This window comes from Muntiacus reevesi, chromosome 5, assembly GCF_963930625.1.
Source record: "Muntiacus reevesi chromosome 5, mMunRee1.1, whole genome shotgun sequence".
NCBI lineage: Eukaryota > Metazoa > Chordata > Mammalia > Artiodactyla > Cervidae > Muntiacus > Muntiacus reevesi.
Window position 1 is genome coordinate 19,785,225 of NC_089253.1, and position 27,310 is coordinate 19,812,534.

The 27,310-nt window shown below is 41.4% G+C and overlaps 2 protein-coding genes across 2 annotated transcripts in view; one reads left to right on the forward strand and one right to left on the reverse strand.

Annotated features, from left to right (window-relative positions):
* Positions 1-27,310, reverse strand: part of LUZP2 (leucine zipper protein 2) — a 483,423-nt gene that overhangs the window by 305,673 nt on the left and 150,440 nt on the right. The gene's annotated exons all lie outside the window — the stretch shown is intronic.
* On the forward strand, positions 4,676-9,345 carry LOC136168689 (uncharacterized). Its single transcript, XM_065936404.1, has 2 exons — positions 4,676-6,929; positions 9,215-9,345. The coding sequence occupies exon 1, from the start codon at positions 4,676-4,678 to the stop codon at positions 6,470-6,472; it is 1,797 nt and encodes a 598-aa protein (XP_065792476.1). The 3' UTR covers positions 6,473-6,929; positions 9,215-9,345.

Sequence of the window (27,310 nt, forward strand, 5' to 3'; positions counted from 1 at the left end):
TCAGAAAAAAATTGAGTTATTTTCTATTCCTTGAACAGAAAAACTATTTTGAAACTTCACAGTACAAAGTTCAGAAATGCTAAGCATGTTTCTTTTCACAAGCCTGTAGAAGAGAACAGGGTCTATTTTTCACCTAGGCACTGGTCTATGGTATGAAATTATGGTTCAGATAACAAAATCCCATTTTAGAGTGTTTATTGATTTCCTTTGTCCCTCAACTACAGCCTAGTTTTCTTAAAAGTGATTATAGGATAAAAAACAAACACCAAGGTCATGTCTGATGTGAAGACGGGACTGTATCATGGCAGGCAGGTTTCAAAAGCTTGGCTCATTTCCTATAAACTGGCTAAAAATTCAGGTCAGGCCATAACACATGATACATGAACAATATTTGTAGGTGAAATTTGAGTTTACATTTTAAAGTTAAAATTGCAACACTGTATTTTCCTTGATATATGGGGAAAGGGGAAGATCCTAACTAAATTATCTGAAATGCCTCTCAACCAATATCTGTGGGGCAATGGCCCAAGGGAAAGCTCTTGGATCTTGCATAAGGAAGTGTTGAATTATATGGGAGGAAGCAGGAGAGGAAAGAAAGAAAAGGAGGGAGAAGCCAAGATGGACACAGGAAATCCAACTCTGATCTTCATTATTATCTTTTATTTTTTACATGTCCAAGACAATGCCAATTGTTGTTTAAAAAGATGGGGAAATAAAATTTGTAGCAGGGGTTAGGCACAAATGTGTTTGCTCATTTAAATATTTATTAAACAAAACAATAAAGATTATGTAAAAACACTTCATACATGTTAAAGTAGAAAAGTCTTGATAATTTCTTCTCATTTACTTTGAATTTTACAACTGAAATGAGGAGCAGAAACACAAAAATAATGAACATCATCTGCGAAAAAGAACTCTGCTTACATTGTTTCTCCCTGTGGATGGGAAAGACTCAAGGAAAGAGAATCTTTAGAGAAAAAGTTTGTGAGAACACACGGCAGCTGCCATCTGAAATCTATTCTTCAATCACAATCAGGGAGCAGTAAAACAGACTTTTATTGATTGTATCTGTCTGAGGGATTTATAAATTGCTGGGCACACCCAACAGTGTTTAGAACTCTCAAAACTGAGTTCTTTCACTGAGTTTTTGTGTGTTTTGTTTTTGCACTGTTGTTATCCTCCCAATGATTCCCAGTGAAATCGACAAAATGAAATGGTCTGGGGGCACCTCTCTGCCAGAGCATCAGAGAAAGAGCAGACAAAGTGTTTCATCCTGCAACCAAAGCATAGGGATAGAAGTATCCAAGAGAGAGCCCATGTGTCAAATTTTGCTTTTATTTTCATTAGTCTGCAAGTTGGGTGAAAAACATCCTGCTGTGATTTATGTTCTGCCTATGTTTTCCTCTAAGAGTTTTATAATGTCTGGCCTTACCTTCAGATCTTTATTCCATTTTGAGTTTATTTTTCTGTATGGTATTAGGGAGTGTTCTAATTTTATTCTTTTATATGTAGCTGTCCAGTTTTTCCAGCATCACTTTTTGAAGAGGCCTTCTTTATTCCATTGTATATCCTTGCCTTCTTTGTCAGATTAGGTGACCATAATTAGGTGGGTTTATCTCTAGGATTTCTATCCTCTTCCATTTTTTTTTTTTCATATAGAGCGAAGTGAGTCAAAATCAGAAAAAAACAAATTTTGTCTATTAACACATGTATGTTGACCCTAGAAAAATGGTACAGATTTTATTTGCAAAATGGAAATAGAGACACAGACATAGAGAACAAACATATAGCCACCAAGGGGGAAAAGAAGAGGAATGGGCTCAATTGGGAGATCAGGTTTGACATATATACTCTATTGATACTATGTATGAAATAGATACTGATAGGAACACACTTTATAGCTTGGGGAACCCTACTCTGCTCTGTGGCGACCTCAATGGGAAGAAAATACAAAAAATAGGGGATATACAAATAATTGATTCCATTTGCTATGTAATAGAAACTAATACAACATTGTAAAATAATTCTACTCCAAAAAAATTATGAAAAAAGAGGGAAGAGAGAAATTTGAGACTAGCAAGAGATAAAGGTCACTGGTAATTCTCTTGGGCACATGGCAAAAGGAGATAAAAGAAGAATCAGAACCTGGTCCCATGACAGGTTCTTGGGATTGAGAGAAAGCACATTAAATTTTAAGATGACCATGCTCAACAGTGTCAAATCTGTCTAATAAGTCACACTCAATGTTACTGTGATAATTACAAATCAGGCAAAACAAATATTCAGCATAGTGACTAATACGTACTTGATACATGCTGAGTTAATGATGAATGGCAATTTTCATCCTTTAATATTCATTTTTAAATTGTGGCTGTATACAAAGTTGTTTCCTTAAAGGAAAGGGATTGGGGATGCCAAATATTTCAGAATTTAAAACAAAGACAGAATATACAAAGGATTAAGTGACTGGAAGTTTAATGGTCATGGTAATGAGGAATTTTAGTACCCATATAGTGGCAGAGACCAAACTGTGGTAGACTGTGGAGTAAATGTGTAAAAAAGAAACTACAGCAGTAAAGGAACCCTGAAATTGTTAAAAACTAAAAGAAAATATAGGGGAAAAGTATCCTGAAATTGACATTGGAAAAATATTTATTGGAAATGACACCAGAAGAACAGGCAAAAACAAAAGACAAATGGGACTATATCAAACAAAAAGCTACTGCACAACAAAGAAAACAGTTAGCCAAGTGAAGAAAAAGCCTACATAATGGAAGAAAATATTTTCAAATCATATATCTCATAAAAGATTAGTATCCAAATCACATAAGAAACTCCTACATCTCAGTATCAGAAAAAACACCTCATTTTAAAGTGGGAAAAATATCTGAATAGAAATTTCTTCAAAGAAGACATATGCACAAACGTCCATCAGATATATTAAAATGTGTTCAACATCATGGAAATGCAAGTAAAAACCACAAGGGGATGCCACCTTATACTAAATGTTGGGATAGTTACTACCAACAAGATATGAGATAACAAATGCTGGCAAGCATGTGGAAAAAACGGAACTGTTGTACATTTTTGGTGGGATTTAAATTGGTACAGCTACTATTGAAAACAGCGTGAAAGTGAAAGTTGCTCAGTCATGTCCGACTCTTGGTGACCGCATGGACTATAGAGTCCATGGAATTCTCTAGGCCAGAATACTGGAGTGGGTAGCCTTGCCCTTCTCGAGGGGATCTTCCCAATCCAGGGATCGAACCCAGGTCTCCCGCATTGCAGGGGGATACTTAACCAGCTGAGACACAAGGGAAGTCAAAGAATACTGGAGTGGGTAGCCTATTCCTTCTCCAGTGGCTCTTTCTGACTCAGGAATCGAACTGGGGTCTCTTGCATTGCAGGCAGATTCTTTAACAGATGAGCTATCAGGGAAGCCTGAAAACAGCAGAAGGTTTCCTCAAAAAATGGAAATACGATATGATCTGGCAATTACATTTCTAAGTATATACCCAAAATGAATTGAAATCAAGATCCTAAAGATGTATCTGCCCTCTCATGTTCATTGATATTTATATGATATTTATAATATTTTGAAATACTTATGAATGCAAAGACATGAAATAATCTAAATGTCCATAGACAGCTGAATGGATAAAGGAAAGTTTGTATATGCATAAAATGGAATTGTTTCTAAAGGGAATTGTTCCATTTACTATCACATGAAAGAACTTGGAGGACATCATGCAAAGTGAAAAAAATCCAGATTCAGAAAAACAAATACTATAGGATCTCATATTACATAAGGGATCAAAAATAGTCAAACTCATAGAGTACAGTGTGTTTAACAAGGGACTGAGGGAAGGATAAACTGGGCAGATGTTGGTCAAAGGATACTGAAAGGTCGGGTGTGTTGAGTCCTGCCCTGAAAAAGTGCCGCAGACAGGTTCCGGAGGCTGGCTAAACTTCCGGGGACCGACCGACCACCCCCCCCTCCCCTTCAGCCTGGTACTACCAGGAACCGACACAGAGCCCTTGGACACCCACCGCCGCTGTAGCCCGCGCTTTCTTCCTTATATAGAAGGACCTGACCTGGACGCCTGGCCTTGATATAAAACCTCTCCCCATCTCTCCTTCCTCGCAGACTCCCTTTGTCTCCTCACTCACCCGCCCCTCCCCGGGAGTTCTGCCCGAGAGCGACCGCCCAATAAAGGCCTTCACCACCGGTCCTTAGAGGTGGCTCTTTCTTCCCGCAGCGTTTTCTAACATCTGGCGCCCAACGTGGGGCCGAGGTGAGAGCCCTCCGGCACTCGCCGTTGAGGCCCCCTCGAGCTCCACCGCCGCGGTAGCCCCGGACCCAGGCGACAGACCAACCCCCCGGACGGCAGGATACGGGGTAAGTCCCTTCGGCTTTGGGGCCTGCCCTCCCTGGCGACCACCTCCTAGGGCCCCGTAACGGGTGCGCACTTACTGGGCCCTCCCGGTCACCAGCTGGTGGGGAGACGTCCCCAGCGGCTGAGTAGACCTCCGGCTCCGGCCTCCGGCTTCGGCCTTCCCGGGCCCCTGCAGTCGTGAAGAAGACATTCTCCACGACTGCACGGACCTCCGGCTCCCCTTGACTCGTCCGAAGACGTTCGGACGGCGGGGGTTGCCTCCACGCCCCGTGGTCGCCATGGGATCGACAGCCTCCAAACCCGACCCCCAATACTCCACCCCCTTAGAGTGCCTGCTGGCTAACCTGCGGACCCTAAGACTAAAAGGATATATCCGCCCCAAGCAGCTCACCTTTCTGTGTTCACAGGCCTGGCCTCAATATTCCCTAGATAATGGCTCACAATGGCCAGCCGCAGGGACATTAGACTTTAACGTCCTCCGTGATTTAGATAATTACTGCCGGAGAACGGGAAAATGGTCTGAGGTCCCCTATGTCCAGGCCTTTTGGACGTTGCGCTCTCGCCCCACCCTGTGCACCACCTGCGCTCCTAGCCAGATCCTACTCACCATGGCCCCCCCGACTCCACCGTCCCGGGCCAACCCAACTACCCCCGCCTCTGAGTCCTCTGCTTTCTCCGTTCCCCCGGAAGATCTGGTGGCCCCTCCTCCCTATGCCTCTCCGGCTGTCCCCACCCCTTCCTCTTCGGCTGTCCCCACCCCTTCCTCTCCGGCTGTCCCCACCCCTTCCTCTCCAGTTCCCGCCCCCTCCCCCTCCGCTCCGGCCCCTTTTGTCCCTGCTCCCGCCCGCGAGATTCCACTGCCGGCCCCAGACCCTCCGGCCCCTTACCCTATCTTGTACCCTCCCCTTTCCCCCGTCACTCCCTCCGCTTCTCCGGTTAGCTCCCACACTCGCTCCAAGGGCTATCTGGTAGCAGATGATGGTTCCCATAGCAACCCTCCAAGAGCCTCCCCTCCCCCTCCCCCAGCCCCGCTACTCCCTCTGCGGCAAGTAGCGGGAGCCGACGGCCTGGCCCAGGTTCACGTCCCCTTCTCTCTCCAAGACTTAGCACAGATTGAGGCCAAGCTGGGATCCTTTTCCTCCAACCCCACTCAGTACATTAAGCAGTTTACTAGTCTGACCCGCGCCTACGCCTTAACATGGCAGGACGTATATGTCATCCTGGGGTCTACCACCACCCCCGAAGAGAGGCAGGCCATTTGGACGGCAGCCAGGGCGCAGGCTGATCAGCGTCACTGCGCCAGCCCCTCCCCCGAGCGTCCCCCGGGAGCTCAGGCAGTTCCTGACACCGACCCTAATTGGAACTACCAGGAAGGGGGTGGCGGCCAGCTGCGGGTACGCTATATGATAGAGTGCATTCTCGATGGGATGGAAACGTCCTCTCATAAGGTTGTAAACCTCCTCAGACTAGATGAGGTGACTCAGGGGCCCGACGAAAACCCAGCCATGTTTCTTAATCGGCTGACTGAGGCCCTTGTTCAATACACTAGACTGTCCCCTGAGTCCCCCATTGGGGCAGCTACCTTGGCCAATCGTTTTATCTCCCAATCCGCACCTGACATCCGAAAAAAGCTGGCCAAGGCTGAGGACGGCCCTCAGACCCCTATTCGAGACCTGGTAAAAATGGCCTTTAAGGTTTACAATGCTCGTGAAGAAACTGCTGAGGCCAGTCGAAAGGCAAGGCTCAAACAAAAGGCCGAATTTCAGGCGAGCCTCCTAAACCAGCAAACCCAGGCCTTGGTAGCAGCCCTGCGGCCGGCGGCGGGCTCGGGGCCCCGAAACCCCCCTCCGGGGGCCTGCTTCAAGTGCAGCCAAGAAGGACACTGGGCCAAGATGTGCCCCAATCCGCGGCCTCCTTCCAAGCCGTGCCCGTTGTGCAAACAGCGAGGACACTGGGCTAGCGACTGTCCCCAGGCCTCTCGGGCCCCGACCTCTAGGGGCCGGAGACCAGAGCGCCCCAGGGAGACTTCCTGCCCTCCTCCGGCCTTAGAGCTGCTGAGCTTCGACGATGACTGACGCCGCCCAGACTCGGGAACCCCGATAACCCAAGCCGAGCCCAGGGTAACGCTCCAGGTAGCGGCAGGTGGCTACGGCCCTGGGCATCGACTGGCATCTCCACATTCCCTATCGGCCCCAATCGTCAGGCAAGGTAGAGCGGGTAAACGGCATCATCAAGACGCACCTGACCAAGCTCGCCTCAGAACTGCGGCTGTCTTGGGTCGACCTCCTCCCTCTGGCGCTCACTCGCATTCGCACCACACCACACTCCAAAACAGGTTTGACCCCTTTCGAACTGCTCTACGGCAGGCCCTACCTCCTGACTCACCTCCCAGAGGGAGAGGCTCCCCCACTCGCGGGATACCTCCCCCTCTTCTCCCTCTTACAATCCTTGCTGAGAGAACACGCAGACCGGGTCCTGCCACAACCGACGGACGACGAAGGGTCGGCTCAGCCTCTGGCCCCGGGAGATCAGGTACTGCTAAAAGCCTTAAATCCCCGCCCGCTACAACCTCGCTGGACGGGGCCCCATACTGTAATCCTCACCACCCCCACGGCAGCCAAACTTCTGGGACACGAGCCCTGGTATCACCTAACCCGGCTCAAACGAGCTCCCCCGGGTCTCCCGGAGACAGGGGTGGCCGCAGCCCAGGCCCCTCCTCCCAATTACTCCTACCGCTCCACCCTCACGGGGCCGACCAAACTGACTATCACCCGAACCCCTCTGTCGTCGATCCCAAAATAATTGAGAGACCACCTCCCGATATCCGATGCTGACCTGGCATCACCCGCTGTGGCTGCTAACAGTCACAACTCTGGCCATAATTTTTGCCATTGGATTAGCGGCCGCGGCCCCCTGCGATTGGTCCTCCACTCTTCGACTGTCTCTGGCCCTCACATATCTAGCCATCTGCTTCCTACTCCTGGGGTGCTATTCCCTTGGGACACCCTGACCTGGTTACCAACTCCATCCATACAAGACTCACAAGGTTGATTGTCCGCCATACCCCTTCACCCCTACCTCAAAACAACGCGGGGCTCTCTGCTCTGGGTTACTCTGGGGGTATTGGGGGTCCTACAAAAAGGGGGGCACACCAACCAAAACCCCCACCAGCCTTTTCAAGTCACCTGGATCTTAAAAAATGGAGAGACCTACGAAGAGCTAAAACAGACCACAGCCACCCAACCAAAAGATAAGTGGTGGCCGGACCTATACTTTAACCTTACAAAGTTGATCGAACAATCAGGATACTCCAAGTGTAGGGTCAGGTCCCTCGGGTTTTATGCCTGCCCGGGACACCAGCGGGGAGACATAAAGACCTGTGGGGGAATGGTGAGCCGCTACTGTAAATCCTGGGGCTGTGTCACTTCCAACGATGGGTACTGGAAGTGGTCGGTGACCAAGCCAGATCTGATCAATATGTCCTTCATGGGCCCTCTCCCGAAATCAGGTTGGCAGGGGCAACCCTCCAACCAAGGGCAATGTAGCAACCAGGTCCGACTATCATTTACACAGCAGGGACGGACTGAAAATAGATGGATTTCCGGGCTGTCCTGGGGGGTAGTGATATATGATACCTATGGCACGGGAAGCAATAGCGCAACGTTGTATATCCAGCAAGTCCTGCAACCCGCCCAGACCCCTGCTGTGGGGCCCAACCAAGTTATTTCACCCCCCAGCCCCTCACCACAAGAGACAGATGCCACGAAGGCTGTGACCTCGCCTGCCCCTACCCCCTCTCTTCAGCTAACCCGGACAGACCCACTGGAAACCCAAGAACCCCTGTGGGACTTGATCAAAGAAACCTACGGGGCCCTCAACCACTCCAATCCTAATGCAACCCAATCCTGCTGGCTTTGTTACACCTCACACCCACCTTACTACGAGGCCGTGGACTTAAATGCCACCTACAACTTATCCTCTCTCTCCAACCCACCGCAGTGTTCTTGGGGAGATCGCAAGGTGGGCCTTACCATAAAAGAAGTATGGGGTTCGGGGACCTGCTTGGGCACGATTCCTACGGATAAACAAACCCTATGCACCCAGACTGACAATGACACCAGTTTCATCAATAAGACATACATCATACCCGAAATCGGGGGGTGGTGGGTATGCTCACAGACTGGGCTGACGCCCTGTCTCCATTTGGCTGTCTTTGACCAGAGCAGGGAATTCTGTGTCATGGTAGTGGTAGTACCCAAAATTACATACCACCCAGAAGAGGTCCTCTACAACTTTTGGGACCGAGACACCCCAGCTCCTAGGCATAAGAGGGAGCCCGTTACGGCTATTACCCTAGCAACGCTGTTCGCCCTGGGGGCAGCCGGAACGGGTACGGGCATTGCTTCCCTCACCACGCAACATCAGGGCCTGATCACCCTGAGAGTCGCCATTGATGAAGACATTGCACGAATAGAAAAGTCTATGATGGCCTTAGAAAAATCCCTAACCTCTTTGTCAGAAGTGGTGTTACAAAACAGACGAGGCCTAGACCTGATCTTTTTACAACAAGGGGGCCTCTGTGCAGCCCTCAAGGAAGAGTGTTGCTTTTACGCAGACCATACAGGGGTAGTAAGAGAATCCATGGCCAAGGTAAGAGAAGGACTAGAGCGCAGAAAGAGGGAACGGGAAGCCCAGCAAGGTTGGTTCGGATCATGGTTCCAAAACTCCCCCTGGCTGTCCACCCTGCTCTCGACCTTAATGGGACCACTTATAATCCTCTTGTTGCTCTTAACTTTCGGGCCCTGTCTCTTAAATAGGCTCTTGGCCTTTATCAAACAACGGCTCAACACGGTCCAGCTGATGGTGTTGCGACAGCAGTACCAAGGGCTTCCAACAAACATTCCGTGACAAAATTAGCGGCAGACGCTCCCTGCCATCCCGGCCACACCCTACCCCTCGCCGCCCCCGTTCAGCAGGAAGAAGCCAGAGAGAACCGGCGCCCCTTGTCCTATAGCAAAAAGGCCGGGATGAAAGGTCGGGTGTGTTGAGTCCTGCCCTGAAAAAGTGCCGCAGACAGGTTCCGGAGGCTGGCTAAACTTCCGGGGACCGACCGACCACCCCCCCTCCCCTTCAGCCTGGTACTACCAGGAACGGACACAGAGCCCTTGGACACCCACCGCCGCTGTAGCCCGCGCTTTCTTCCTTATATAGAAGGACCTGGCCTGGACGCCTGGCCTTGATATAAAACCTCTCCCCACCTCTCCTTCCTCGCAGACTCCCTTTGTCTCCTCACTCACCCGCCCCTCCCCGGGAGTTCTGCCCGAGAGCGACCGCCCAATAAAGGCCTTCACCACCGGTCCTTAGAGGTGGCTCTTTCTTCCCGCGGCGTTTTCTAACAGATACAAGTTTCACTTATGTAAGATGAGTAAGTCATAGAGATGCACAATCCAGTATTGTTCATATAGCTAACTGTAGTCAAATTAAAAAATTCAACTTAAAAATAACTTAAAATAAATAAATATTTATTTTAAAATAATAATCTTTTTTAAAATAAAAATAAATAAAATAAATAATAAATGCATAAAATAAAAATATAACTAAATAAATATAATAAAAAATAAATAAAATAAAATAATAAAATAATAATATTTTTTAAAATAAAAAAATAAACTTAAAAAATTGGAGACCTAATGGTAAATGCTATTATTACAAAAAAAAAAGGGGGGGGGGCAAAAAACATTTACAGATGATGGTTATGTTTAAGGCACTGTTTATGGCACTTGCATTCTAACTCATCAACACATATACATTAAATAGGTACAGATTTTTACATGTTGATAACACCTCAAAAAATAAAAAGGAAAATGGATCCACAAAACTTTTACTTTGAAGTTAATGTAGTGCTGCTACCAAATGGCATTAATTTTGCCTTTCCTGGGACATTTGTCAGTGACCAGAGACATTTTAATTGATACAAACTGAAGGGCTACATGTCTCATCTGCTAAACATTGGACAAGAACCAACAATAAAGAATTATCTGGCCCCAAATTTCAAATTTTGACTCACTGCACAATTCAGAATATACGTGTACGTGGGTTTAATATTTATATGTGTTAATCACTTAGTCATGTCCAAATCTTTGTGATCCCATGGACTGTAGCCCACCAAACTCCTCTGTCCATGGGATTCTCCAGGCAAGAATACTGGAGTGTGTTGCTATTCCCTTTAGAAGTACAATATTTAATAAATCTCACTGTGAGAGATGTTTCTCAGTCAAAAATGCAACTGTTCCAGAATCAGTTCAGTTCAGTGACTCAGCTGAGTTGGACTCTTTGTGACCCCATGGACTGTAGCATGCCAGGCTTCCCTGTCCATCACCAACTCCCAGAGATTACTCAAACTCATGTCGGTGATCAAGTTGGCAATAGGGATGCTAATGATGTCTATGTTCCAGAATACATTTTACTTAAACCCATTCACAACATTTGCTGACAGTCTGTTAATAAGCTCTAGGCATGCTGAACAGGGCTTCCCTGGTAGCTCAGCTGGTAAAGAATTCTCCTGCAAAAAGGAGACTCCCGGTTCGATTCTTGGGTCAAGAAGTTCCCCTGGAGAAGAGGATGGCAGCCACTCCAGTATTCCTGCCTGGAGAATCCCATGAAAGAGAGGAGCCTGGTGGACTACAGCCATGGAGTTGCAGAGAGTTGGACAGGGCGGAGTGACTTTAAAAAAAAAAAAAAAAAAAAAAAAGCCAAACAGAGTGCGCCTTTTTTTTTTAATTTACTAACCGCAAGTAAAAAGGAAAAAAAAGATAAATAAATAAATGCCTCTTACTATTGCGTTTATTGTTAAATTTAAACACTCCTCTTTCACGTATGTAGCCTACTTATTATATCAATTGCTTTTGTATCTTACCATTGTTAGGAAGGCCTAATGTTCTGGAAGGTGTAGCACACATATTTTAACTAGTTTAGGATGATATTCTGGGAATAGGAGTCTTCTTAAATTGTCCTTCATAAAAAATACCATCTGGCCAGTGTGTCCATTAAAGTTACCCCATATTGAAAATGACATTCAGGAAGGAATATTAGAGTCTTTGTGTAGGCAGTACTAAGTATCTTAAATTTGCTTTGAAAGTACATAGGTGTGTGTGTGTGTGTGTGTGTGTGTGTGTGTGTGTGTGTGACAAAAGATTACTTTGGTCAAGAAAGAAAAAAAAAAACTATAGGGCTTTAGTATCTAGTATGTTGTTATATATGTCTGAATATCGATGATTTCAAAATTAAATATGCATATGCAAATGTGTTCATAGAACTGTTATTTATAAAATGACAACTATGGGGATAAACAGAGTTGTGTAAGGGGAATTCCAGCAATCCAAGAAGAGAAATCTGAGATAAAATTTATAAATAAAACCCTATAAAACCCTAGAAATATGTTAAACAAAAAAGAAATAAGATCTACAGGAAAAAAAATATTAAAAATCTACACAGATACAAAAATGGACTTGATTGGTTTCAAAGACATATTCCTGTTTTTTTGGAATGAAAGATTCATGGTGGTAAATGTATATTTCTTCATTTACATTAAGTTGATAATATGAATTGAGTCAATATTAACTACCAAACTACCATCTGGATTGGACTTTGGAAAAGTCATTTTTTAATTATTCTAAAAAATTTTATGACAAATATCTAGAAAATGGCCAGGACATCGCTGAGAGGAAATAATTAAGAGGGAAACTGTCTTTAGTAGAAAATGGAAATTAATTACAATCAATTCAGATTGGCAATGACTTGATTGCTAGACAGAAACAAACATACTCAAAATCTTAGGGGAAGTTGGATTATTCACTTAGAAGTTCTAGGTGACAAATGCTTAGCCGTTTTGAGAAAAATATAATAATAAATATTTATTCTACAAAAAGCAAAAACAAGACCAGGAGCTGACTGTGGCTCAGATCATGTCTCCTTATTGCCAAATTCAGACTTAAACTAAACAAAGTAGGGAAAACCACTACACCATTCAGATATGACCTAAATCAAATCCCTTACAATTATACAGTGGAAGTGAGAAACAGATTCAAGGGATTAGATCTGATAGACAGAGTGCCTGAAGAACTACGGATGGAGGTTTGTGACATTGTACAGGAGGCAGTGAACAAGACCATCCCCAAGAAAAAGAAATGCAAAAAGGAAAACGGTTGTCTGAGGAGGCCTTACAAATAGCTGAGAAAGAAGAGAAACAAAAGGCAAAGGAGGAAAGGAAAGATATTCCCATTTGAATGCAGAGTTTCAAAGAATAGCAAGGAGCGATGAGAAAGCCTTTCTCAGTGATCAATGCAAAGAAATATAGGAAAACAACAGAATGGGAAAGACTAAAGATCTCCTCAGGAAAATTAGAGATACCAAGGGAACATTTCATGCAAAGATGGGCACAGTAAAGGACAGAAATATTATGGATCTAACATAAGCAGAAGATATTAAGAAGAGGTGGCAAAAATACACAGAAGATCTATACAAAAAAATATCTTTATGACCCAGATAACCAGATGGTGTGATCATTCACCTAGAGCCAGACATCCTGAAATGTAAAGTCAAGTGGGCCTTAGGAAGCATCACTATGAACAAAGCTAGTGGAGGTGATAGAATTCCAGTTGAGCTATTTCAAATCCGGAAAGATGAAGCTGTGAAAATGCTGCACTCAATATGCCAGCAAATTTGGAAAACTCAGCAGTGGCCACAGGACTGGAAAAGGTCAGTCTTCATTCCAATCCCAAAGAGGGCAATGCCAAAGAATGCTCAAACTACTGCACAATTGCACTCATTCCACACACTAGTAAAGTAATGCTCAAAGTTCTCCAACCCAGGCTTCAGCAATACATGAACTGTGATCTTCCAGATGTTCAAGCTGGTTTTAGAAAAGGCAGAGGAACCAGAGACCAAATTGCTAACATCCGTTGGATCATCAAAAAAGCAAGAAAGTTCCAGAAAAACATCTACTTCTGCTTTATTGACTACACCAAAGCCTTTGACTGTGATGATCACAACAAACTGTGGAAAATTCTGAAAGAGATGGGAATACCAGACCATCTGACCTGCCTCCTGAGAAATCTGTATGCAGGTCAAGAAGCAACAGTTAGAACTGGACATGGAACAACAGACTGGTTCCAAACCGGGAAAGGAGTACATCAAGACTGCATACTGTCACCCTACTATTTAACTTATATGCAGAGTACATTATGCAAAATACTGGGCTGGATGAAGCACAAGCTGGAATCAAGATTACTGGGAAAAACATCAATAACCTCAATACTCAGATGACATCACCCTATGGCAGAAAGCAAACAGAAATAGAAAAGTCTCTTGATGAAAGTGAAAGAGGAGAGTGAAAAAGCTGGCTAAAGCACAACATTCAGAAAACTAAGAACATGGCATATGGTCCCATCACTTCATCGCAAACAGATGGGGAAACAATGGAAACAGTGACAGTCTATTTTTGGGGCCCCAAAATCACTGCAGATGGTGACTGCAGTCATGAAATTAAAAGACCACCTACTCCTTGGAAGAAAAGTTATGACCAACATAGACAGCATATTAAAAAGCAGAGACATTACATTGCCAACAAAGGTTCTTATAGTCAAAGTTATGGTTTTTCCAGTAGTCATGTATGGATGTGAGAGCTGGAATATAAAGAAAGCTGAGTGCTGAAGAATTGATGCACAGTTCAAAACTGTGGTGTTGGAGAAGACTCCTTGGACAGCAAGGAGATCAAACCAGTCCATTCTAAAGGAAATCAATCCTGAATATTTATTGGAAGGACTAATGCTGAAGCTGAAACTCTAATACTTTGGCCACCTGTGTGAAGAACTGACTCATTGGAAAAGACCTTGATGCTGGGAAAGATTGAAGATGGGAGAAAGGTAGAACAGAGGATGAGATGGTTGGATGGCATCACCGACTTGATGGACAGGAATTTGAACAAGCTCCAGGAGTTGGTGATAGACAGGGAAACCTGGCGTGCTGCAGTCCAGGGGGTCACAAAGAGCTGGACATGACTGAGAGATTGAACTGAACTGAACTACATAGACGCAATGAATACTTCCTATAAACGAAGTGAAAATCTAAACCTGTTGGGAGCATGTTTTGAATAATTTTTAATGAAGGAGGTTTCTAGAAATTAACTTCAAACTTTAGAAATCAAAACAAGTGTATAATCATTTTAATTCAAATATATAATATCTCACCTAAAATAAATGTGTGTGTGTGTGCCTGAGTGTTCAAATGATAACAAACTAGAAAGAATTCCAAGGCAGCAATTTGGTAGGTAGTATATACTGGACTGACAGGGTGGGAATTTGATGTGATAAGTGATTAGATTCAGATCTCACACACTGAAGTCAGGCCTGGTGTCATATGCTTATACGACCGATCTTAAATATTTAACTTATTTGAAGCGTCAGCTCATCCTTAAAATGAGGATGATAGTATCATGGAGTTAATTTATAGTGTCTATAAATGTTATTGAGAGCATAATAATCTTTACATAAGAAAAAAATACTTTTTAAATTTATTTAAGGTTAATAGCAGTGAAGAGGTCACAGAGTTCTTAGTACCAGAGTTGCAACCTCAGTTCAGTGTTTTTGACTCCAAGCCTAATGTTGCTTATGTAAACACTATCTTTAATTACAAAAGTGAAAACACAAGAGTCTCTCAAGAAGCTTCTGTAAGAAACATTAGCTGCACTACATTTTGTCCTTTTAATTTAAACTCATAGAACTGTTTTTAACTACAATTTTTCATTGGACCAAGGACCTACTAGATAATGCAGGGAATTCTACTCAGTATTCTGTAATAACCTATAGGGAAAAGAATCTGGAAAAGAATGGATACATGTACATCTATAACCTAATCACTTTGCTGTACATCTGAAACTAATACAACATTGTAAATATTATACTTTAATATAAAATAAAAATTAATTTTAAAAATTAAAAGTTGCTATAATGGAATGGGGCTTTCTAGATGGCTCAGTAGTAAAGAATCTGCCTGCCAATGCAGGAGACATGGAGACACAGATTGGATCCCTGGGTCAGGAAGATTCTCTGTAAAAGAAAATGGCAACTTGCTCCAATATGTTTGTCTGGAAAATCCATGGACAGAAAAGTCTGGCACGCTACAGTCCATGGGGTTGCGTACAGTCAGATAGGACTGAACATGCACAGAGCAGCTCATAATGAAATATATCTGCTTTCAAAATTATCAATATATCAGAATATAGCCAGATGGGCATACACTTGATTGTTGTCTCTATATACTTAATACTCTGCCATTATATATTTAAAGTAAAAAAATTCATAGCCAAGGAGAGTTAAAGGAGACCTGATCAATAAGTAAGGTCTTCAATTGAAATTTTTCTTCTACTCCCCTTTCTTTGGGACAAAGTTTTTCAAGATTTGTGACCTAAGGTAAAATGAATCTGCCTTTTTAAAGTCTAGGAAGAGTCTGGGTGACTATTTGGTATAGCACTAACAAAAACATGATTCGTCAAACACTGAACATGAACACTGTACTAATAAAACCAATGAGGCGTAGCTATTGGCAGTTACTACAAAATATGCCCACTTAAAAATAAACCAAAACATCCCATCTTCCACCCACAAACCTAAACACATTTATATATCCGAGGATGGCCATTTTCACAACACAGAACTTTGGGGTGGGGGAAGAAAACTGAAAAGATTCACTGGTAGTTTCCTCTAAATGTTTATAAGAATCATAGCATTAACTGTAATCCCCAAAGTTTAGCTCTATGAAAGTGCACAGATAACTAAAAGAAAATCATTAATACTAATCAGGTAAGCATTTAGAGAGTCTAGACAGAATTATTATTTTTTTATTCCAGGGATAGGATGAAAAGTACCAGGTAATAAGGTATACTTGAGTAAAACTGAAAACATCTGAGTATAAGAATAATAGATAATTTGGAAGAGAGGAATGTTGGATATTGGAGGAAACGAACTGCTTACTTTGTTTTTGGATAAGCCGGGGCACAAGCGTTGCTTGTCCTAATGCTCTCATTCTTCTAATGAGAAAGCTGAAGTCAAAAAGAACATTTTTTCCAAGCTCACAAGGCACCTACTATCCTAGTAAGACCTTGAACTCAGTTCTGATTTCAAATTCTGAGGGTGTACCTTGCTGCCTGCCAGTAACGAGATTCTATTTCACTAGGTACTTAACCCAGACTTTTTGCTTAAAGGGAAAATAATTTCATGAAAAACTCAAGTTTGCCTACATATTTTGAATAGTATTTTGAAACCTATGGCTGGAAAATTGGACATTATTAATATTTAACTATCTAGGAAAATTCTATGCATGCTCAAGTTCTAGTTGTGCAAAGTTATACTTAACCCTTGCCTCCACTTTTTGTATATTTCATATTCCATGAGAAAGGTTGAGCTAATAAGAGAGCAGGGGATCTGCAATATAATTGACATCTATGGTTTTGCTGCCCCACATCTAATGTCCCTCCTCAAAAAACCATGTTACTTTATTTAGGGAAGCCACTCTGGTATGACTTTCTGTCACACAAAAAGCAGATCAATCAGAGGATTCCACATGTCTGACTACAGTAATTAATTCAGGGGTAGGTGCATGAGCACAATCTTTCTTTAGCACAACTCAATGTTTTTCAAAAAGAGATATCCTCTTTTTGCATGTGTTGCCAGTTTGTGTACATGTATGTATTTCCTTTTATCCACATGGAGAGAGACAACTTGAGAAGAAAACTATAAGGGAAAAGATAACATCCATCAAATCCTGAAGCCATTCTTGGCGTTCCTGCAACCAGCCATGACTGAAGCCCAGCAGCCTTATTCTGGACTCTGCAATGAGACTCATTAATTCCCCTTTTCCTTTCCTCATTACGATTTATCTATTTATTTATTCGTTTTTGACTGTGCTGGGTTTTCAGGCTGTGTGTGGGCTTTCTCTAGTTGCAGCGGCTCGGGGCTAGTTTCAACATATGGGCTTCTCTTGCAGCGACTTCTCTCGCTGTGGACCAAGGCTCTAGGGTGCATGGGCTCAACAGCTGCGGTGCACAGGTTTAGTTGCTCCTTGGCATGTGGCATATTCCCAGACGAGGGGTCAAACTCGTGTCCCTTGTGCTGGCAGGTGGATTCTTAACCACTGGACCACCAGTGAAACACCAATTAATTCTCTTTTTATGCTTAAGTCTTAGAGTTGAGATGCTATTATTTTTAAGCAATAAATTTCAGGTAAGTACCAGCAATGAAACTATTGATTAAAAAGTTGAGAAAACCACAGCGGTTTTCCTATCATAAGTAAATCAGATTTGCACTATGAACTCTTTAAAGGCCGCATGTATTTGTCTCCTACAGTAATACTATGCTTGCTCTCCTGACACCAATATTAGTTGTCATCAGTTTTGCTGCTTTATAGTTCTCATCCTGTAAAGTTTATTTATAAACTCTTAGGGGAAAAAAGTATCCATCCTATGAACTCTCTTCATTCTTTGAGTTTCTGCATTGGAGGATTTATTGTCCTGAAAACAGTCAGAAGACTTGAGTTTTAAGGTACATGGATTGCTGAGAAGCAAATTCTGTTCAGCTAACACAAATAGCAGCCTTTTGAAGGCCACCGCTGAATTCCAAGGGTCCATCTGTCTGCTTAGAGGGTATGTTTTATATTTTTGACTAAGCCTATTTACCACTTGCTATCTGCCCAGGTCTTTGGGTTGTGGGGAGTTAAACGTTCTTAGAAATCTGGACCTCAAGTCACAAATCTTAGGAATGAAAAGCAGCTCTTTGAACATATAAACTCCCCATCCTAACCTCTATTCTACAGAGTAAATAATCTAATTCCTTTAAAATATCATAATTCATATTGAATGTTTACATTTATATATAGGCATACCTCAGAGATATTGAGGGTTCAGTTCTAGATCACAGCAATAAATCAAATAACAAAATAAATTGAGTCACGTAGATTTTTTGATTTCCCAGTGCATATAAAGATTATATTGACACTATACTGGAATCTATCAAGTGTGCAATAGCATTACATCTTTAAAAAAGTACATACCTTAATTTAAAAATACTTTATGCTTAAAAATATAACTAAACATAATGGAAGCCTTCAGTGAGTTCTAATATTTTTGCTGGTAGATGGTTTTGCCTTAATACTGGTGACTTCTGAACAGTAAGGGTGGTGGAGCTGAAGCTTCCTGTGGCTATGACAATTTCTTAAAATAAAACAATCATGGCGTTTGGCACATTGATTGACTTTTCCTTTCAGGGATGATTTCTCTGTGGCATGAATGCTGTTTGGTGGCATTTTTGTTTTTTCAACTGGAGTATAATGTATGGGCTTCCAAGTGGCTCAGTGGTAAAGAATCTGTCTGCAATGAAGGAGATGTGGTTTTGATCCGTGAATCAGGAAGATCCCCTGGAGAAGGAAATGGCAACCCAGTCCAGTATTCTTGCCTGGGAAATCCCATGGACAGAGGAGCCCGACAAGTTACCATCCATGCAGTTGCGAAAGAGTTGGACACGACTTAGTGAGTAAACAACAGCAAGCATTTTATCCACAGTAGGGCCCTTTCAAAATGGAAGTCAGTCCTCTCAAACTCTGCCACTGCTTTATCAACTAAATCTATGTCATACTCTAAATCCTTTGTCATCATTTCAGCATCTTAACAACTTCTTCACGAGAAGTAAATTTCATTTCATCTCAAGAAGCCACTTGCTCTGCTCCTCCATAACCCACAACCAACATCTTATCCTTTGAAGTTTTTTAGGAGATGGCAGCAATTCATTCACATCTTCAGGCTCCACTTCTAATTCCAGTTCTCTTGCTAGATCTCAAACATCTGCAGTCTTGAACTCCTGCGAGTCATCCATAACAGTTGGAACCAATGTCTTCCAAACTCCTGTTAATGTTGACATTCTGATCTCTTTCCTTGAATAAGGAATGTTCTTAATGCCATCTAGGATGGTGGATCCGTTTCAGAAGGTTTTTGATTGACTTTTCCAAGATCCATTTGAAGAATCACTATTTATGGTATCTATAGCCTTAGGAAATATATCTCTTAAAAATAAGACTTGAAATTTGAAATGACTCCTTGGTCCATGAGCTGCAGAATGAATCAGACTGTGTTACTAAGCATGAAAACAACATTAATCTCCTTGTATATCTCCATCAGAGATCTTGAATATCCACCTGCAATGTCAATCAGCAGTGATGTTTTGAAAGAACTTCTTTTCTGAGCAGTTTTTCTCAAAAGAAGGCTTAAAATATTCAGTAAACCATGCTGTAAACAAATGTTTACAATAGCAGCTTTCTCAAACCCATCACTGAATTCCAAGTGTTCATCTGTCTGTTGTCATCGGCTTTGTTGTTCTATTTATAGAGCAGAGTAGATTTAGCATAATTCTTAAGGATTTTTCAAATGGTAAATGAGCTTTAGCCTCTAGTAAGTTTGTCAACCTTTATGGGCACATTTCCTGATGCTCCAAACAATAACAATAGTAACATCAAAGATCACTGACTACAGATCACCATAATAAATAGAATGATAATGAAAATGTTTGAAATATTGAGAGGGGAATATTATTTGGGGGAATTAAGTAAGATAATGTGTATTTTGCATATGCAGCTAAAAAGTTAGGAGATCTCATGGACAATATTAAGGTTTTTATATATATATATATATATATATATATATCTTTTATTAAAGAATGGTTCTCTATTTTTTCTCATTGTGTACTCACAAAAAAATCTGGTAGGAAAACGAGCTGAAAAGGTTAAATGACTTATAGAAAGTCACGTGCTGTGTTCTATGCTTAGTCGCTCAGCCATGTCTGACTCTCTGCGAACCCATGGACTGTAGCCCGCTAGGCTCCTCCATCCATGGGGATTCTCCAGGCAAGAATACTGGAGTGGGTTGCCATACCCTCCTCCCGGGGATCTTCCCAACCAAGAGATCATACCCAGGTCTCCCGCACTGCAGGTGGATTTTTCACCATCTAAGTCACCAGGGAAGCCATAGAGTAAGTGAATAATGGAATAGAAACTAGAAAAATAAAACCACAGTATAGGTCAGTGTATGCATTCTTTCCATCATTCTTTCCTTCTCCAATGTTTTCAATAGAATGATGGTTGTGTTTAGCTTTGTGTGTTAAAGCTGAAGCAGTCCTTCATCATTTATATAATAGTAATAACATTAAAGAAGTGTTGATTTCCAAACTTTTGAGGACAGTTTCCTACATTTTCAGATATTTTTCATTATATTCTTTCTTATAAAATAAAGACTAGAGGACTGGGATTGGGGGTGTTGCTTACAGGTACCCAAGCAGTGTTTCTGTGTGCTGTTAATACCACTACTGAGAAAATTTGGATCTTTTATAATAATTGGAAAATTGTAAATTTTTAAAATCATTTGTTTGAATATTTTATTTTCTCAGGTATCTCAGTATTTCTCTAGAAATTTATAGAGCTATGTTGAGATTTCATTTTCCTTTATTGCTGACTGCTGGTAGAAATTTTAGTCAGGATATTCTATTTTATAAATCTATATTCTAGCACACACACATACATACACACATACACACATATACACACACACACACACACACACACTCACACACATACACACACATATACACATACACATACATACACACACATACACACATATACACAAACATATACATACACATACACACACACACACGCGCGCACGCACATATATATCTCCTCCCTTGTGAGCCTCCCTCCCCCACAACCTGCCCCTCCATCGAGATCATCACAAAGCACCAAGCTGAGCTCCAAATCTAGATATTCAAGGTTTATAAAGGATCTCCTTAGGTACTTTTTGGAAAAGAATTATATAAGTAAATCCTATGATCTACAAATGTTGATTTTTAATGGGAAACTTTTTTGTTCTATGGATATGATGTCTTCCCACATCTCTGAATCTAAGAACTGTGCTAATTTTAAAATTCTCATATTCATTTTATTAATCCTTTGCATTTTTTTTTCAGTTTTTTGATTAATTGTGTTCTGCATTTGGTGCTTATATATTGATCATTTTTATTCTTTTTTTCTACACATTTTTGGTGATCACTAATTAGATGTTACTGGAGTCTTTTAAATTACCCGTCTGTGGGCACTGGTTCAGTTTACTATAAATTGCATCTGCTGATTATGAGAAAGGTGCCAAAATTACTGTGGAGAATAAAAAAGTGGGGGTAGGGTTGCCATGGGTTGAGGTCTTCTCTTAGGCATAGGCTGTCTCATCTTCCTTTTCTGGTACATGCTTAAGTTTAGGTATGCTTCTCTTAAGCATTACTATTTGCTTTCTTAACCAACCTCAAAGAACATTTTAAAAAACTATATAATGAATTGATAAATGTCTTTTACTTAGGTTCACAAATGGTTAAATTTCAACACATCTGTGAAAGTATTAATTTAAAATGCAATAAGCTAAATAATGAATCTTAGGGAAATGCAAACCTTCATCTTATGAGTCCAAGAAATAGAGTTTGATGGATACTGATAATAAGATGGACTTCCAACACAAAGGAAAACTGAGCTCCGTAGTTGTAACAACACTCGACTCCAATGTCCTGGAAACTGCAGCTGTGCCGACAAGAAGACAGGAGTGGAACACGCCGGTCCCTGCTGACTCAGCAGCCCCAGCTGTGCAAGGTGACATGTGATCCAGGCATCTGCCTGCAGCCCATGGAGCAGACCCACAGAATCTAACAAGAACGATAATTGTCTCAAAAAGGTGCCAGATGTAGATGTGTTTCTAAGTTGGCACAATCCTCATGAAGTTCTATTCAACTTCTTATGCCAACGTTGGATTTATCTCCCAATTAGTAATCACAGGGCACTGAAGCAAAGGAGTTCCAGCTGCAACTCTCCTGTGAGTTAATATTTTATTATTGCCTGCAGATTGGGCAGAGCACAGAAGCAAGGCAGAAACACTTTTTTAGATTTCTAGTGCACTCGATTTCAGATAATGTGAAAAGAATGATGCCAAATATGTCTGTATTTCTGTATTTTAAAACATAGCTATACATGTAACTTGCTGGCTAAAATCAGTATTGTCTCTTAAGGTTAACCATCTCTTTCTTTCTAAAGATATGGCTTCAATGTCTTTGCTAGAGTAAGATTACTGAACAGTATGTGACAGTCATCCATGCAGATGATGCACTTCATTACTTTAACATATAAGTATATAGAAATTTTCAGTGTCGGGAGAGATAGATCTCATTTCTCAAACATAGGAATCAGTTTGCAGTCCAGGTCTTTATTTAAGCAGAATTATTTTATGTCTTTTATCATAAGATGCCCAAGTGATTAATCTAATTAAAAAGAGTAGAGTTTAGAAATATTACCAAACTGTTCCCCTGACTGCATCCAATAACATAATAAAATAGATTAACCGAAAGGACACTTTGTTTAAATGAATGTTTCTGAGAAACTGAAGATTACAGTGACTGCATTTTCTGTTTTGGTATTGATAGTCTGTATAAAGTCTTTCTAAAAAGACCCAGTGCACATTCTTACTGACAAAGAAACTCTGTAAGCCGGGATCATCTGTGTCCACAATGTGTCCCCCTCCCCAAGCAATCCAGAAAGAATTGAGAGTATCAGTGAACTTCATTGAGTAAAAATTTTACCTTTATTTTTGCTGACCTATGACTAAAATTTAGTATTTCCTTCCATTATGAATATTAGCAAATAATCACAGTAGCATTTCCTGTGACACTGTCATAGCAGAAAAAAAACCGCCTTCACATCACATCTCGGTAGTGGCAGATAATCTAAGCAGTATGCAATTCATACTCATTAGTACTTTGAAATCACAGAAATTATCAGACCCATCACTAGACCCTTCATGTATACTTGTTTACTACTGCTGCATACTTTAAACCACAAACCCAGTGGTTTAAAGCCACCTGGGTCAGGTATCCAGGCAGAGTTGAACTGGGTCTCAGGTCTTATTTCATCTCACAGGGTTGCAACTGAACTGGACTCGTAGTCTCATCTGAGGTGCAGGATTTTGTTCCAAGCCTGCATGGCTGTTTTCAGAATTCGTTTTCCTGCAGCTGTAGAATGCACCGTGTGTTCCTTCTCCAAGGTCAGCAGGAGAGAACGACTCTGCGGCTTCTGGTCTCTGGCCTTAGATCTTCTTTCCAAGGGTCCACTGATTAGGTCAAGCCCACTCTGGTTAATCCTCATTTTGGTTTCTCAAAATGAACTGGTTATTGACCTAATTATATCTACAAAAATTTTATCTTCAATATTCAATGTAACCTGCTCACAGGGGTGACCTTCATTGTATTTAGATGTTCTGTGCAGACTCAGGGAGAAGGCATCAGGGGCCAGGAATCTCGGGATCATCCTGGATCCTTCCTACCTACCACATTGCATAATATAAAAATGAAGAAGCACATATATTACAATATCACAAATATTTTAATCATATTTTAATAACTATATTTCACTAAATTGGTTCTTTTCTATCCCATGTATCTTATTTTATGTATTCAAAAGAATTACTCTGAGGCAATTTCCATTGGCTTCATCACTGCCAAAATGATTTATGGAACAAAAAAGATTAAAAATCCTTGTAAAATCACACCTCAATTTCCTCAATTGCTAGGTCCAAAATTTAGAACTCACCTTGCTTCCCGCCTTTGCTAATAATCTCATTTGTCCTGTCAGGTTTCCCTTCAAAATATGTCCAAAATTGAATCATTTTAATCATTTTCACCATCCCTGAAAATTACATCTCCATTATCTCTGATGATTGCAAGAGCTTTCTAAATAGTCTTATTTTTCTTTTATTCTCATTTTTTTTTCTCCATATATCATTATCCTTTTCAAGTGAAGTGAAAATAGTTCAGTTGTGTCTGACTCTTTGAGACCCCATGGACTGTACAGGCCATTGAATTCTCGGGGCCAGAATACCAGAGTGGGTAGCCTTTCCCTTCTGCAGGGCATCTTCCCAACCCAGGAATCGAACCCAGGTCTCACGCATTGCAGGCAGATTCATTACCAGCTGAGCCACCAAGGAAACCCATCTTTTCAAGAATACAGATCAAATCAAACAACTCCATTAGTTTAACATTATGCTGAGAAAAAAAAAATCCAATTATTATTCATCATGTCTGTGGAACATGTGGCAGCATCTTTTCCCATGCCTTGCCCCCAATTCTGGGAAAGACTGCACACCCTAACCCTGGAACTTAAGGATAATTACACGGCAATAGGGACTTCACAGTTCTAAGTACGGTTGGACATATTAAAGACTGGGGGGTTTATCTTAGATTGGCAGGTGGACTCAATCCGATCACAGGTGCCACAAGCAAAGGGCTGAAGGCAGAATCCGGCATAACACTTAACCAACACTCAACAAGGCAAGAACCCAGTCCTTCAGCAGCACGCCACTCTGTTTTCCCAGGAGCTGGAAAGAACCTGGAAACAGATTCTTTCTCAGAGCCTCCACGAAGGATCAAAGCCCTGCCAACACCTTGATTTCAGCCAGTAACACACGTGTCAGACTTCTGACCTACAGAACTGTTAGACAATAAATGTGTATTGTTTTAAGTCACTAAATTTGCGGTGATTTGTCACTGGAGTAATAGCAAACCAATACAATGTCCCATGTAGGCCTAACTAACCAGCCTCTGCCTATACCTCTAAATGGATTACCAGTTTGTTCATTCTTTAATTGGCCACGAGAGCTTTATATCTAGTTAAGCCTCTATGTTTCTGGTAACATACAGAAAAGCAGTTGAAAAGTAATACAATGGGGGTATTTGATTGGATACTATTTAATACTGTATCAATAGTTACAACACATCTTTCCTAGAAAGTTAGGACAATATTCAGTTCAGTTCAGCTCAGTTCAGTCTCTCAGTCGTGTCTGACTCTGCGACCCCATGAATCAGCACGTCAAGCCTCCCTGTTCATCACCAACTCCTGGAGTTTACTCAAACTCATGTCCATCGAGTCGGTGATGCCATCCAGCCATCTCATCCTCTGTCGTCCCCTTCTCCTCCTGCCCCCAATCCCTCCCAGCATCAGGGTCTTTTCCAATGAGTCAACTCTTTGCATGGGGTGGCCAAAGTATTGGAGTTTCAGCTTCAGCAGGACCAAGGTATCAGTAGATGTACCTTACTCATTTCAAATTTTACCTGTTTACATTTAAAGAAAAATAAAACTTTATTGTAATAGTTCCTATTTTGATTGATACAGATGTTTTAAGCTTAATATGATGATTTAAAATTCATGGTCTGAAGCTACAATTACTTTTGCACCAACCTAATACATTCATGTCTTTCTTCTTATAAATTTTAGATGTTGTTTCTCATTATTTTATTTAATGTTATTAATCTGGTAATAGTTATTGTTTCTGATTACTTTTTTGATATAGTGTCATTTTCCCTCGATGTGTTTTTGTTTTTAGTTCTTAATTAATGATATTCTGTAGACTATCATGTCAGCTGTCTTTAGTTTCTGTGATTATGTAATTTCTTCTCAAAATTTGTTTTCTAAGGTTCACGAAATAAAGTTTTTTTTAAAAAAAAAACTTTAAACAATTATGGCAAGTCAGTTATTAAATGTGTCTTTATTTCCTAGAGAAATAAACAAGGACTTTGAAGCCCAATAGAACTTTGCTCAAATCTGATTTAACTTTGCACAGGGGGCAAACCCTCATTTGTAAAACTAGGATAATCTTTAAGTAGGAGAACAGTTAGGGAAAATCCTCACAGAGCAGTGAGCAAGATCTGAGAAGTACTCAAAAAGGGTGAGTTTTCTAAGTGTGTCCCAGGGATTGGTAAGAAACATTACACAGTATTTTGAACAAGTCACTGGGGAAAACATCATTTACAAACAGCAAACCCCAGTGGACAGATAGGTTTGTCACTACATTTCAAACACTGTCATTCTCTCTGGCATTTCAGGCCACACATTTGCTTCCTCTTGAGGTTTCCTATGTAGCACAGAGACTCGGCAATGCTATCTCTTAACTCTGCACACATTTCTCCAGAATCTCAAAGTACAATGGGTAGAAACCTAATATTTTTAACAATTTGCATGCTCTTGCTTTTTATAACAGCTTCTTAAGTACTGCAATCTAAAGAGATTATGTTCTCTAGACCCTGAATGTTTAATGTCACCTGGCAATCACTTGAAGTTTATTTCCCACATAATCCACAAAATCCTTGATCCTCTAGTTATACAAAACACTTTAAAACAGAAGCACCGCAATATTGATATCACTGTGTCAGAACATACACAGACAGCTGTCTCCCAAGTCCCTTGTTGGCTTTTTAAGGTGCTTGAAGTAATGAAATCATGCATAATTATAAGTCTACCCACATGCCTATACTTAACAAAAGACTGATTTTGTCTTAACTCCTGACGAAAGTCCCTGTTGGCACAACTGAGCCCAAGGTCTTAATTATATCAGTGTGAAATTGAAAGGAAGAGGCCAAAATGAAACTTCCTTACCAGGGTTAATTGCCACTTCACAATAAAACAACTTCATGTTCAAATGAATCATAAACATTTCTTTTATGTTTTCTCTGCCGCCCTCTAGTCCTCATCTTTCAATACAGTGAGATTACATGGGAGTTTGTTTTTATTTGTTTACGACTCATTTCATGCCAGTTAGAGATGGTGATGGTGGTTTAGTTGCTAAGTTGTGTCTGACTCTTCAACCCCATGGATTGTAGCCCGCCAGGCTCCTCTATCCTTGGGATTTCCCAGGCAAGAATACTAGAGTGGGCTGCCATTTCCTTCTCCAGGGATCTTCTCCACCCAGGGATCAAATCTGAGTATCCTATATTGCAGGAGGTCTCCTTCATTGA